Raw genomic sequence first — 12847 nt, 5'->3', positions numbered from 1 at the left:
TCCTGAGAAAAGGTCTAAAATGAAAACAAATGAAAACAGAAAATCTACCAGAAGTTAGACAATTACAATCTTGTGCAGTCCCAGAGAGTCATTTTTGCTGCAGCGACATTAAGTAAATAATTGATAAAAAGAATTAAGATTAACAATATATCTCCAGTTCTTTCCTCTTTGGTTTTCCAGTGCATGCAGTCATGTTTTATATAAAATCTTGTAATAAGTTATTATAAAAATAGCTTGGAACTAGCAGACTAGTGTACCTTATTAAGTTTCGTTGACTTTGCTGTGGTTCTCTCCATTCAACAGCACGCTGCAGAATCAGTGCCTTAGACGGTAAGCTCAATGTCTGAGTATACTCAGGCTAGATTTTGAAGTTCAAAGTATGCTGCTGCTAAGTAAGAAATAAATTAATAAGAATAACAGCTCCTCACTATTTGCCTCTCCTTAGTATTATTAGAATTTAATTTATCTTAAACTATGGTCTGTTCGGGTGGTGCAAGGGAATTTCACACAGTGAGATTTACGCTTTTTCAGTATTAAATATTATTAAAACAAAGAAAGGTTGGAAAGTGGAATAGGAAATGTCTGCCTTGGAGGGCTTCATCACAGCTTTTAAAAGAAGCTAATATACATATTAGTGTGGGAGGATACATATACATCCATTAGCTAAAGCAAAGGCCCCATGGCTTAGGACAAGATTTAACCCAAAATATTAGAGTCAATAAATAACAGTTAGAAGTAGACGTTATAGATTGCAGCTACTCAACAATTACACTCCAAACCAAAAGCTGCAAGAAGAAAATGGTGCCAGAAAATATTTAAACGGAAAATCATGTGGAGCCAGCTGACAGGAGTACTAGAGAAGATGGTTTTGAAATCCCAATCTCTACAGAGCTAACGTATCTCCTCCTGAGCCACAGAAACACAGAATTATGGAATCATTACTATTGGAAAAGACCTCTAGGATCATCAAGTCCAACCATCAACCCAACACCACCATGCCTACTAAACCATGTCCCAAAGTGCCACATCGACACGTTTTCTGAACACCTCCAGGGACAGTGACTTAAACCACTTTCCTGGGCAGACTGTTCCAATGCTTGACCACTCTTTCAGTAAATACATTTTTCCTAATATCCAGTATAAACCTCCCCTGACACAACTTGAGGCCATTTCCTCTCATCCTATCACTTGGTACTTGGGAGAAGAGACCAACACCCATGTTGCTACAACCTCCTTTCAGGTAGCTGTAAAGAGTGTCTCCCATCAGCCTCCTCTTCTCCAGGCTAAGAAATCCCAGTTCCCTCAGCCACTCCTCATAAGACTTGTTCTCCCGACCCTTCACCAGCTTTGTTGCCCTTCTCCGCAACTCAATGTCCTTCTTGTACTGAGGGGCTGAAAACTGCACACAGTATTTGAGGTGCAGTCTCACCAGTGCTGAGTACAGAAGCACGATCTCTTCCCTACTCCTGCTGGCCACGCTGTTTCTGATACAAGCCAGGATGCTGTTGGCTTTCTTGGCCACCTGAGCACATTGTTGGCTCATATTCAGCTGGCTGTTGATCAGTACCCCCAGGTCCTTTTCCACCAGGCAGCTTTCCAGCTGCTCTTCCCCAAACCTGTAGCGTTGCAAGGAGTTGTTGTGACCCAAGGGCAGGACCCGGCATTTGGCCTTGTTGAACCTCATACAGGTGGCCTCGGCCCATTGATCCAGCCTGTCCAGATCCCTCTGCAGAGCCTTCCTACCCTCAAGTAGATCAACACTCCTGCCCAGTTTGGTGTCATCTGCAAATTTACTGAGAGAGCACTCAAACTCCTCATCCACATCATTGATAAAGATATTAAATAAGACTGGCCCCAATACTGAATCCTGAGGAACACTGCTTGTGACCGGCCGCTGACTGGATTTCACTCCGTTCACTACAGCTCTCTGGGCTTGGCCATCCAGCCAGTTTTTTACCCAGTGAAGAGTATGTATGCCCGTCCAAGCCATGAGCAGCCAGTTTCTCTAGGAGAAACGCCTTCAGCCTTCAGCCTTCTCCATGTCCTAGAAGAAAAAAATTGAGAGCAGCCCTGAGGAGAAGGACTTGGGAGTGATGGTGGATGAGAAGCTTAACATGAGCAGGCAATGCGCCCTTGCGGCCCAGAAGGCCAACCGCATCCTGGGCTGCATCAAGAGGAGTGTGGCCAGCAGGTCGAGGGAGGTGATTCTCCCCCTCTACTCTGCCCTGGTGAGACCCCACCTGGAGTACTGTGTCCAGTTCTGGAGCCCCCAACACAAGAAGGACATGGACCAGTTGGAGAAGGTCCAGAGGAGGGCCACAAAGATGATAAAAGGGCTGGAGCACCTCTCTTATGAGGACAGGCTGAGAGAGTTGGGGCTGTTCAGCCTGGAGAAGAGGAGGCTCTGGGGAGACCTGATAGCGGTCTTCCAGTACCTCAAGGGGGCCTACAAGAAAGATGGGGAGAGGCTGTTTAGTAAGGCCTGTTGCAATAGGACGAGGGGTAATGGTTTTAAAATAGTGGGGGGTAGATTTAGATTGGAAATTAGGAAAAAATTTTTCACAATGCTAGTTATAGAACACTGGAACAGGTTACCTAGAAAGGTGGTGGATGCCCCATCCCTGGAAACATTCAAGGCCAGGCTGGATGAGACTCTGAGCAACCTGATCGAGTTGGGGATGTCCCTGCTCCTTGCAGGGGGGTTGGACTAGATGACCTTTGAAGGTCCCTTCCAACCCTAACCATTCTATGATTCTATGATTCTATGATCTCGTTCCATCTTATGTAGGTATCTGTACTCCCCCAAAAAGCCACAGAACAAGTTAAACAAACAAATAAAAAGCAATCTGAATAAAACTCAGTCCTGCAAATCAAGTAGTGTAGCAGTCACACCTCTTGCTGAGGCTGATGTTCCTGGAAGAAAAGACCTCCAGAATGAAGAAGTATTTAGGGAGAGTTTTATTTTAGACATTCATATTACACTTCAGCTTAATTCTTGCTTTTGTTTAAGAACTTTTAACCTCCTTTTATCAGTTCTAGAACATAGTTAATACCTTATTAGAGTAACAAATTCTGCCTTTAACTAGGTCATGCAACACAGGGCTGAAGACTGACCCATCCTTTGAAAAACACTCAAGCATTGTCTTAGGTGAGTCATTACTTGGAGCTCAAATAAAGAAAATCCAGAAACTCACTGCCAGTAACTCCTCTCTCCTTATTCCATAGTGAATCTAACTCTAAATTCAACCCTAAATGTATGGATAAATCTTTCAAAGCTCACTGTTTTCCTGGCTGAGAGGCTAATTTGCTCCAGCCAAGCCCAGCACTCACCCACTTCACTCTAAGGACAGATGACTGCATCTTTTGCACTGGAAAAATGTGCCAGCCACTCACTAGCTACCGGCTGGGTCATACGCATCTTGTCAAAGTGCTCTATTTCATTTAAGATGTATACATCCAAAATTAAACAGCCCAGAGAAAAAAGAAAGCAATCATTTTATTCACTTGACACATGCTGTCTTGAGGAGAGTTCAATTTGTAACAGTAGTTAATCATTCACAAACAAAAGAATACAGTTTTAAATAACTCATTTGTTCCTCACAGCAGAGGACTGAGACATGGTGTACTGGGCAAGTGGTACAAAATACATGTTCCACGGAAGCAACTGTATTTCTATTGGACCTTTTTTTTTTTAACTTTTATCACTTTAACATTGTCTTTGTACCTCAGAGACAAGAATGACTGGACAGTTTTTTTTATTTGAGAGCTGCTTTTTTTTTTTTTTTTTTTTTTTTTTTTTTCCCCTGAGAGTGTTGCATCCAGCTAGGACAGATGTTTTCCACCTGACCGAATCACCATTACCGACCACAAACTCCGTGCTATTAATTACAGGCCGCGTTCGGGGGGCAAAGCCACAGCCTCCCACCCCCAGCTCCCTCACCATCCCCTGCGGGCCGTCCCCCAGCCCCGCTATCCACCTGTGCGGGGAAAGGGCCACGGAGCCCGGCTGACCGACACCGCTAGGCCCGGCCCGGCCTGGCCTGAGGCCCGGCGCGGGGCCGCACTCAGAGGCTTGGCTAAGCTCGGCTCGGCTCAGCCCGGCCGGACAGCCCTGAAGCGGGGCCGCCCCCAGGCGCCCGGCCCGCCCTCACAGCTCCGGAGCGCGGCCGCGCCGCGGTCCCGGCCTAGGCCGCAGGGGGCGGTCCGGACCCAGTGCTTCTTGTCCGGGCGCAGGCGCTACCGTGAGCCGGCGGCGGAGGGCGGGCTGCGCGCCCGGGGACGGCGGTTCCATGCGCTGCCAGGTGGGTGCGGGCTGCCGGAGCCCCTAGGGAATGGGCCCCGGCTAGAAGCGAGGCAGGCGGCGGGGCGGGCTGCGGGAGTCCCCCAGTCCCTCTCGCCGGCGGGCAAAGGCGCTGGGCGGGCCAGGCCTAGACGGCGGGAACGCAGATCCGTGCTGTCTCACCCCTCCAACCCCCCCGCCCCCGCTCTCCTTCCCACAGCCGGAGCAGGAGGAAGGCGACAGAGCTTATCGGCAGTAAAAGCAGCCGGAGAAAGCTTCTCCTCACGCTGGTTTGGTTTCGGTTGTTTGTTTCGGTATTTTCGGAGGAGGTCATGCGGAGTAGCGGTCTTTCTGTCAGCAGGCCCCGCTCCCCTGACCGGCGTCTCTCCCCGAGCAGGTCTCGGTGCTGTACTTCGCCAGGAGCGCGGAGCTAGCGGGGCTGCGCAGCGAGACGCTGTCGGTGCCGCGCAGGATCACCGCGCTGCAGCTTTGGGAGGAGATCGTCAGGGTTCACCCCAGGTATTCGGGAGGGTTACCACTGAGGTGCACAAAGCCTGACGGGGTTGGGGTAAATACGAACACCGCGTTCAGAGTTGAGCTGGAGCACATTTCAGTACTTTGATACCGTAAAACCAGTGGCATTACCTTGTTCTTGTAACCCAGAGCGAGTGTTCTGTGTTTTGGCCAGTTGCAAATGCTGTAGCTTTATGTATACACAAGGAAAGATCAGGTCAAATAAACGTACGCCACAGCTGGGCCTGAAGGGTGGCTCAAGACATGAGGGCCACAGTGTGGTATCTCCGCGCGTGGAAACACCTGAGCTATGTTATTAACCCGTGGAGAAGGTGAGATGTCTCAAGGAGGGATCAAGCACAGTCAGGGCGATAAGTAAGAAATTCGTGATAATGTGCAGGTGTTTTCAGTCACTTATTTTTAACTGCAGTGTTAGCTGTTTGTCTGAGCTTATGGCACACTCTGGAAGGCAGGTCAAGAAGGGAACTGAGGTCCTGCCACAGGCTTTCAGCCACTCAGCCGTTACACAGGAAGTAAGCTCAGCCACTTTCAACCTCCTCTGCTTTGAAAAAAAACCTGTCTGTTGATTGCATTTCGCAGGGAGTCTGGTCCTGAGAGAGCACTAGGTGTGCACTGTGAGGACCTCTGTGGTGCTGGTGCTCTTTGAGGGTGTCAGAAGAAATCTCCCTTTACCTCATGTTAAGGCTGAGGGAAGGTGCTCAGTCCTGTCAAAAATGAGTCTGATAGACAAAGGTGCAAAACTGATTTGTGTTTAGGAGTTAAAAAAAAAAAAAAGTAAGGGATACAGAGTTTTAGGTCCTTGGGATTTTCTGCTGGATGCACTGGAATTTCCGTAACTTTGGACTTAGGTGCCAAAATCTTCCTTAAAAAACTGGCTGTTTAGTAATGACATCTGTGGCCAAATGAAAAGCTCTAACCATATGTTAGACCAGGGGCCTTTTCCTCACAGGTAATTGAGACCGAGTGTGTTTTGGGTGAGGAGGCAGTAGGGAATGAGTGTAGTGTACTTTGCAGCCTATAATGTGGTGTCAGAAGCAGGAGGAGCACCTTTGGTTTGTTTGCCATAGTTTGTCAACTTTGTCCTTTTATGAATGATGACTTAGGGCAGTACATTTTGCATGTGCAGTTACTTCACAGTGGCCTTCTTGGAAAATGCTTCTGCTCCTAGCTTTTCTGGAAAAACTCAATGTAATTGTAGGGCATTGACCACAGACTTCTATTCACATTGCTAATGCATATTCAAACTACAGCTTGAGCGTGCTTGACAATGCTCTTCTGTTCCACCCATTTTCCCTGATGAATTAACTTACAAGTGACATTAATTAGAGCCAATCCTTCTAATGGGCATTTCAGTTCCATAGTTGAGCTCACTTCCTCGGTGGCTTGCTTTGCTTTCATACAGTCCCTCCCCTCAGTCTGCCCTCTGAGCCAGTGCTACTGTGTTTTGCTCAGCTTGTGCCTTGCCTGCTTTTGTCTATCTGGCTGGTAGGAAGTGAGGTGATTTTTACTTGTACGCTTTTGCCGTGACTACATGTTTCTATGCAATACAGCTCTACTGTCTGTGTCGTATTTTGTAGTTGCAAATAATAACAGTTACCATGCCTGCACCTTCTAAGGTGAAATGTTGACATTCTTTTTCTGGTGTGTCTTACCGGTGTTGCCCTCATACTTGCTGTGTGATTGCACTTGATCATGAAAGCAAATCTCTGCCTCATGGTATCCGGAGCTGTGGACTCTCGCAGCAACATCTCATGGATGTAACATCAAAAAATTTATAGATCTGCTAGAAAATGCATCATATATACCCTCGTAGTTCTGTTGTCACTCCTTATCAATAGCAGATTTTAGCCCCAAAGCCTCATAAACTGTGAGGTTACACAACAAGAGCAACTCTTTGACCACTGATCTTCATGAGAGCTCATGAACAGCGTCCCACAGTGGTTCTTGCCGTTTAAGAAAATTGTTTTAGTCCAGCCAAACTGAATAATGGGAACACTTCCTTCTAATCCCAAATTGCATGGTTGCTACCCTCTTGAGTTACCTACTTCTTTGTTAGAAGCTGCTAAAGCAGGTCTGGTAATCATTGATTTGTTCAGATGTAGGCCTGTGACAGATCCAATTCCTGATTTCTGAAAATTATGCTGAGTTGGTTTCTCCTTAGCCACAAGAATAAAATCCAAGAGCAGGAGGTGGGTGTTCGTTGTATTTTTGAAAGTGTATTGGAAGCAGAGTTGCATAAATCTCAGTGGTATTTACCTCAGCTGCCCTAGACTGTGCACCAGTTTATTGTTTAATGAAATCTCATGGTTAAATGCAAACACTCTATTTAGAAACCAATTTGTGCTCCTGCCAATCCCCTTTAGGCTTGCTGTCATCCGGGATCAAGTCATTTTTGCTGTTCAGCAGGAGTACGTGCTTCTTGGAGATCAGCTCCTGGTCCTGCAGCCTGGAGACGAGGTTGCAGTCATCCCACCAATTAGTGGGGGCTGAATCTGCCCAGGTTCTCTGTCAGGTGGGTATCACTTCTTGCTTAATTTCCTATGGAGTCTCATCCTGTGCTAAAATATTTCATAGATTCTGTATCATATTCCTATGATCTTTTTTTTGTTTAGATCTGGAGATGTGATTGCAGTTCTGTCCTTCCACCGTGGTACTCTTTCAAGAGAGTGTATAACTTGTGTTTCCTACTGGAGAGAACCATTGTGCTGACCAGAAACTGTTAGCTGATGCACCAGTAAATGATTAACACGTATGCAGTAAACAGAAGAAAATTGCCAGGGAGGTCAGACATTGTTTTGATTTTGGATTTTATGTCACGTTATTCTTTCATAGTTATTTCTGCCTGCAAGTAAATACCCAGCTTGCCTAAATAAGATAATGAAAAACCTCCTGTCACTTTTTAACAGAAAAGATGGTACAAAAAAGGAATTGACTGCTGCTTAAGACCCCTCTTTTTTTTTTTTTTTCTGTTGCTGTCAAAGGAACAGGTGTCCTTAGAATAGTTTAATTTCTTTGCATACTTTCAAGTACCAGTCTGTTTATTTACTGCAACTTGTTCCATGGCTGCTGCTCAAAATACTTGTTTTCCTCCTCATTCTTAGATGAACCGATGACTGGTTTCTACTCAGAGAAATTAGAAGTGTTTCCTGTGTCACAGAAACAGACCGACAGTATGAGGACCTGAATGTCCTGGAGAGCATATTAAACTTCGGGATTAGAACTTTAACCCATATTTATCAGAAATCTCTGGTTTGAACTGTATTTGACTTCAGGATAAGATAGGGAGGAGGGGTTGACAACCTTACTACAGATGTACTAGTACAGTGGTCCATGCTGGTTGGTTGTACTGTTAAACTGGACCCTCAAGCTAGTTCTAGTTTCATCCCACTGACCAGACTTTCCTACCAGGAAGGAACCTATATGCATTAAAAACCAGGTCACTGCTTGATACTTGCAGTTAATACTTCTCAGTAGACTTGCTGAGAAAATGAATTTGCCATGGAAACTGGTGTCTTGGGGTGAGGAAGTAGATGGAGCGTATTTTCTACTTAAACTGGGGCATCAGCAGTGGATAAAAAGCAGTTGGCCAATACTGGTATCGTGAAAACCAAGAACAGACTCTGTTTGGTTTTAGCTTTTCTAGTGAGCTATGGATGAAAGCGAAGATGTGCCAAAAGATTTTATCAAGCTCAAGTCTGAAAAGCTCTCTGTAGATGAAGTGTCAGAGCTGGTCATTTCGCCATACTGTGGGGCAGTGTCTCTGTTCATTGGTGAGTTTAATGTTTCTGCATTGGTTCTCTGAGTGTGTCTAATAAATGGAACCTAGATTGTCCACACTCCAAACTCATGCTTCTCAAATAAATAAATTCCTGGACTGAACTCAGGATGTTTAGAGAAGACCTTCTGAATTATTTAGAACAAGACCATGGCAGCTCTTAAACAGTTACACTGGGACAAAGTAGTGAGAAGATTCCCTGCTGGTGCGGCTAGCCTAGGGCTGAACAGAATAGCATCTCTGGAGGACAGCACTGCCTGGGAGCTGTTCTCCCATCCCCTTGGACACAGCTTATTCAAGGTGGGAAGTGGGATGGTGTGACTGTGGAAACCACAGGTCCATACCTTTATGTAAGCTCCTACAACTCAGATCTTGGTGGAAAGTAAAGTACTATTTTACCTATGGGCTGGTGAAGGTCAAGGCTATAGCTCCGTCCCATTGCTTAATGTACATGGTACAGATCTTGAAACCCCTTTGTGCTTGAACCCTAGTGCTACTTGGTTCCTAAATACTGAGCATGGGCAAGTGCACTAATAGCACCTTAGCAGTACCACAAAAGATGTCCCAGCATTGGACATTGCAGATTGCAGACTTGTCTAATGTGTAAATGAAATTATTCCTTGTATATTAAAGATTTCTCTTGTTCAACAAATCTCTATGCAGCTGTGGATAGAGGAGGTGGGGAGGTTGTTTATGTTTACACAGTGCTGACCTTGACGATAGCAGGAGATCCTGGGTTTTACTCAGTATTTATATATAATACATTATTATTATGTAACAAATATGTAATATAATATGTATTATGAATATATACTATATATTTATTTGCTCAGTGCTTTTTGTTGATAAATCATTTGTGTTTAGGTACTACAAGAAATAATTTTGAAGGGAAAAAAGTGATTCACTTAGAATATGAAGCATATACTTCAATGGCAGAGACAGAAATAAAGAAAATCTGCAGAGATGTTAGACAGAAATGGCCATCAGTCAAACATATTGCAGTGCACCATAGACTTGGGTATGTATGGCCAGACTCCATCCTTCTGCAAGTGGAATGGTAATCCTTGTCTTATGCATAGCTATGCAGGGCATGCAGGAGTCTTTGTAAACTGTAATGCAAAGCTGGCTCCAGGATCAAGCTCTTGCTGTGGAGCTGAGTTTCAGAAATCATATTTTCAAAAATGTGTGTAGTGGTAGTGTTTGCTGGGGTCAACATGTAGCCTGCAAGATCCTTGATGCTGATGTGATTGTTTGAAAGTGACGAAGAGGGACTGAGATTTCATTCTGGGGAAGGGGAAGCTGTTGGTTTGTTTTGTCTTTTTTTTAAGATGTGAAGTTGGTGGCAGTTTCTTTTTTCTTCTCTCTTCCATTGAGGTGCCACAGAATGTTCTCATTATCAGATTTAAGTCAAATTATGCTGTAGAGAACCTGAAAGCTTAGACTATAGGGAGGGGCGAAGTATGGTAATTGCCAGCCATGGTTGCCAGAGAACGTCCTATTGTTCCTTGAGTCTTGAATAAGCATTTTCTGCTGCGTTCGAAATGTGGAGTACTAGTATCTGACATGCTCTTGAACCTTCACTGTTCATCAGATTTCTCACTGAAACTAGCAGGATTTGCAAAGCGTTGCAAATGCTTGTTTCATTTTCTTTCAGCAGAAGGAGCTTAGGAGGAGATCACAGTGGGTGATATTAGCTCTGAGGTAGTTTCCTTAGATTTCCTCTGTAGTCAACCGAGAGAGTGATTCTCTTGAGGGCAGCTTAAAGCATTTAAGCTTAGACTTTTCCTATGAAGTGTTTGCCGAAGGAGTTGTACTATAGAGGGGGGGTTGGGAGGCAGCTTTTGGGAATACTGCCCTTGCAAAGAGCAAAACAAAACCATGTGCTACTTCTGTTAAGTTTAGAAAACAACACACCAAACAGGAAAAACCTCATAATTTGAAATCAGAATTTGTCAAAAATTAAGTTTCATTGCAAAGTCTGCATAGTTTGAGGCGTGTAATTTCTTCTTTCATGAATTCTTGTGCAAACGGGTGCTTCCTTAGGTTTTCAGATAAGAACTGACTGTTTCTAACTTGATACTGTTCATTATTAAGCCAGCTTCCAGTGAGTTTCCTGTGTATTGTTGCAAGTTACAATTTTCCCTTTTTAATTCCATAGTCTATTTAAAAAAGAGAAAGAATGGAAGAAAAAAGCCTACGTCTGGTGTATTTATTTATTGTAAAGTGTGGAATTCTCACATCTGGTACTGATATTGGTTGTGGTTTTCTTTCTTTTAAAAAGTGTATAATCTTTTGACCATAGCTTGACACTTGCTTAGTGTGAATGAATCAGGAGAGTATGTGGTCAGAATAGTGACGTGACATAGCCACAACTTTTGGTTGCTGTTGATGTTAAGCATTAGCTAAAGCTGCTGTTGTTCCTCTTCTCTCCCCAGTGTGGTTCCAATAACTGAAGCAAGTGTAATTATTGCAGTCTCCTCTCCACACAGAGCAGAATCCCTTGAAGCTGTAAAGTACTGCATCAATACCTTAAAAGCATCTGTCCCAATATGGAAAAAGGTATGTTTGGGGAAAAAAAAGTTGATTTTAGGCCTGTGCCAGAGTTTTGGACAGCTGGGCTGAAGGCTGCTGCTGCTCTTAAGGCATGCAGCTGAAGCATTATGGGCAGCAGTTGCTCCTGACAAGATGCCAATGTGTAGCACCAGTGAGTTTCCTCTAATGCAGCCAGGCCCATCTGTGGCACGTAGGGCACCTGGAAGGCCTTTCCTTGCCTGTACCATCCAGCTCCTCTTCCTTTTAATGCCATCCTGGGGTCAAAGTGAAGGAGCCCTGAGCAAAACTGAGTTCTGCACAGGCTCGTGGAACAACTTGTAGATGGCTTTGCTTTGGACAGCATTGCAGTTTGCAAGTAAAAGTGGCATTTCTTGTCTTTGTGTTTTCCCCTCATTCCCGTGGCCTTGAGAAAACACAAAGCATTAAGCAACTGTACTCAGCAAAGGGATGAGTAGAGGTCCCAAAGCTAGTATGGGCATACAACAATGTGTGGAGAGACTCGCGCGGGTCTAGAAAGAGCCTCATTGCGTAAGCACAGTGTTGCGCGCAAGTAATGAGCATTAACTCTCCCTTCTCTCCCAGGCAGAACTTCACACTTGTAACAGTGATGTTCCTTGCATTACTCCACTTTTCTGACACCTCTTTCGGGAGACTGGAGTTCTCTGGTCTCAGAAAGAATAATCAGCAGCTCAGAGCCCTGCTATATTTCCTGGATAGGACTGGACTGCTGCTGGGTAATCCAGTCTGTCCTGAAGATCTAATACTTACTGTATTTTGTGTATTGTTGTCCCTTATTTTTTTAAATATTGACATTTTGTGTACACTTAAATACTCTTCTAAAAATGATAGTACAGTAGGTTAACGTGGCAACAGTTTCACACGGTTGCTGTGTACTCTACAGCTTTTACATCATTTCTTCTAGACCTCTTTCTTGAATTGACTTCAGTATAGATGGGCCCTTCTAAATTTAATGGGGCTCCGCCCAAGGTTCAACATCTGCCCGCCTGTAAGTCAGTATGTTCTAAGGATGCTGCCTTCTTTTCTGTTTGCCAGCCAAATGCTGTGTAGTCCTGTTGTGATCAGTAAATAATAGCAGAATGGTTGTTGAGTTGTTTGGCCTGGCTTGTGGCTCTATGTAGCAGACTCCCACAATATTTCCTATTCTTTGTTTATATTTGCAGGAGATTTATGAGGACGAATATTCTTGGAAAGAAAACAAGGAATGCTTTTGGGCAAATTCAGAAAAATAACTGTACTCTTTTAAAAATAAAGTGTTACTGTTCCTAAGGAGCATGCTGGTTTAGCTTTGAGTTGTTTTAAGAGAATCTGTATGTTTTTAAACAGTTGTAATAGACATTTCAATCTGAATAGTTTAACTAGTACTAAATGAAATGAGTGAGTAATAATTAGGGGGTTTAAGTGCTCTTGACTCTCTTTTGAAGTAATCTCTTTATGCATTTTAACATGGAGTCAGTTTTTAAAACAATTTTCCCTAAAATTCTTGGTTGCAAGGTGTTTAGTCCTTTGTGATACATATTGCTTTAATGCCTCTGTGTTGGTAGTCTGTGTTCACTGTCTGCATGGGAGGTCACAACAGGACAATTGGATTTTTTTTAATCTTAGAAAAAGTCCTGAGTATTTTAATTTTATATGACTGTAGAATCAGTTCGCAAGCTTTATGCTGTTTTGATATTCTTGTAACATGA

General features: G+C 44.1%; 2 protein-coding genes across 4 annotated transcripts; both read left to right on the top strand.

Moving 5' to 3' along the window:
• Positions 1-4171: 4171 nt before the first annotated feature.
• LOC104476231 (molybdopterin synthase sulfur carrier subunit-like) lies at positions 4172-7444 on the top strand. Its single transcript, XM_086770817.1, has 3 exons — positions 4172-4301; positions 4677-4798; positions 7177-7444. Exons 1-3 carry the CDS (start codon positions 4290-4292, stop codon positions 7301-7303), a joined length of 261 nt encoding a protein of 86 aa, XP_086626943.1. The 5' UTR covers positions 4172-4289; the 3' UTR covers positions 7304-7444.
• Positions 4694-12432, top strand: LOC104476230 (molybdopterin synthase catalytic subunit). 3 transcript variants are annotated; one of them, XM_086770815.1, is made up of 5 exons: positions 4694-4798; positions 8448-8583; positions 9453-9606; positions 11024-11147; positions 12323-12432. In XM_086770815.1, exons 2-5 carry the CDS (start codon positions 8463-8465, stop codon positions 12389-12391), a joined length of 468 nt encoding a protein of 155 aa, XP_086626941.1. In that variant the 5' UTR covers positions 4694-4798; positions 8448-8462; the 3' UTR covers positions 12392-12432. The 3 variants fall into 3 exon arrangements, with proteins under 3 accessions (XP_086626941.1, XP_086626940.1, XP_086626942.1); XM_086770814.1 differs by lacking the exon at positions 4694-4798 and adding an exon at positions 7465-7595; XM_086770816.1 differs by lacking the exons at positions 4694-4798; positions 12323-12432 and adding exons at positions 7465-7595; positions 12064-12307.
• The last annotated feature ends 415 nt before the right edge of the window (positions 12433-12847 follow it).

Source organism: Chlamydotis macqueenii, chromosome Z (assembly GCF_036417535.1).
Source record: "Chlamydotis macqueenii isolate bChlMac1 chromosome Z, bChlMac1.mat, whole genome shotgun sequence".
In the NCBI taxonomy this organism is placed as follows: domain Eukaryota; kingdom Metazoa; phylum Chordata; class Aves; order Otidiformes; family Otididae; genus Chlamydotis; species Chlamydotis macqueenii.
Note: the sequence above shows the minus strand (reverse complement) of the source record. Positions and strands in the feature narration are given on the sequence as shown.

Coding starts and splice junctions, on each gene's coding strand:
- LOC104476230 (XM_086770815.1), top strand. CDS start 8,463: ATGGATGAAAGCGAAGATGTGCCAAAAGATTTTATCAAGCTCAAGTCT. Junction 8,584..9,452: donor GGCAGTGTCTCTGTTCATTG/GTGAGTTTAATG, acceptor ATTTGTGTTTAG/GTACTACAAGAAATAATTTT. Junction 9,607..11,023: donor GCAGTGCACCATAGACTTGG/GTATGTATGGCC, acceptor TTCTCTCCCCAG/TGTGGTTCCAATAACTGAAG.
- LOC104476231 (XM_086770817.1), top strand. Junction 4,799..7,176: donor ATCGTCAGGGTTCACCCCAG/GTATTCGGGAGG, acceptor AATCCCCTTTAG/GCTTGCTGTCATCCGGGATC.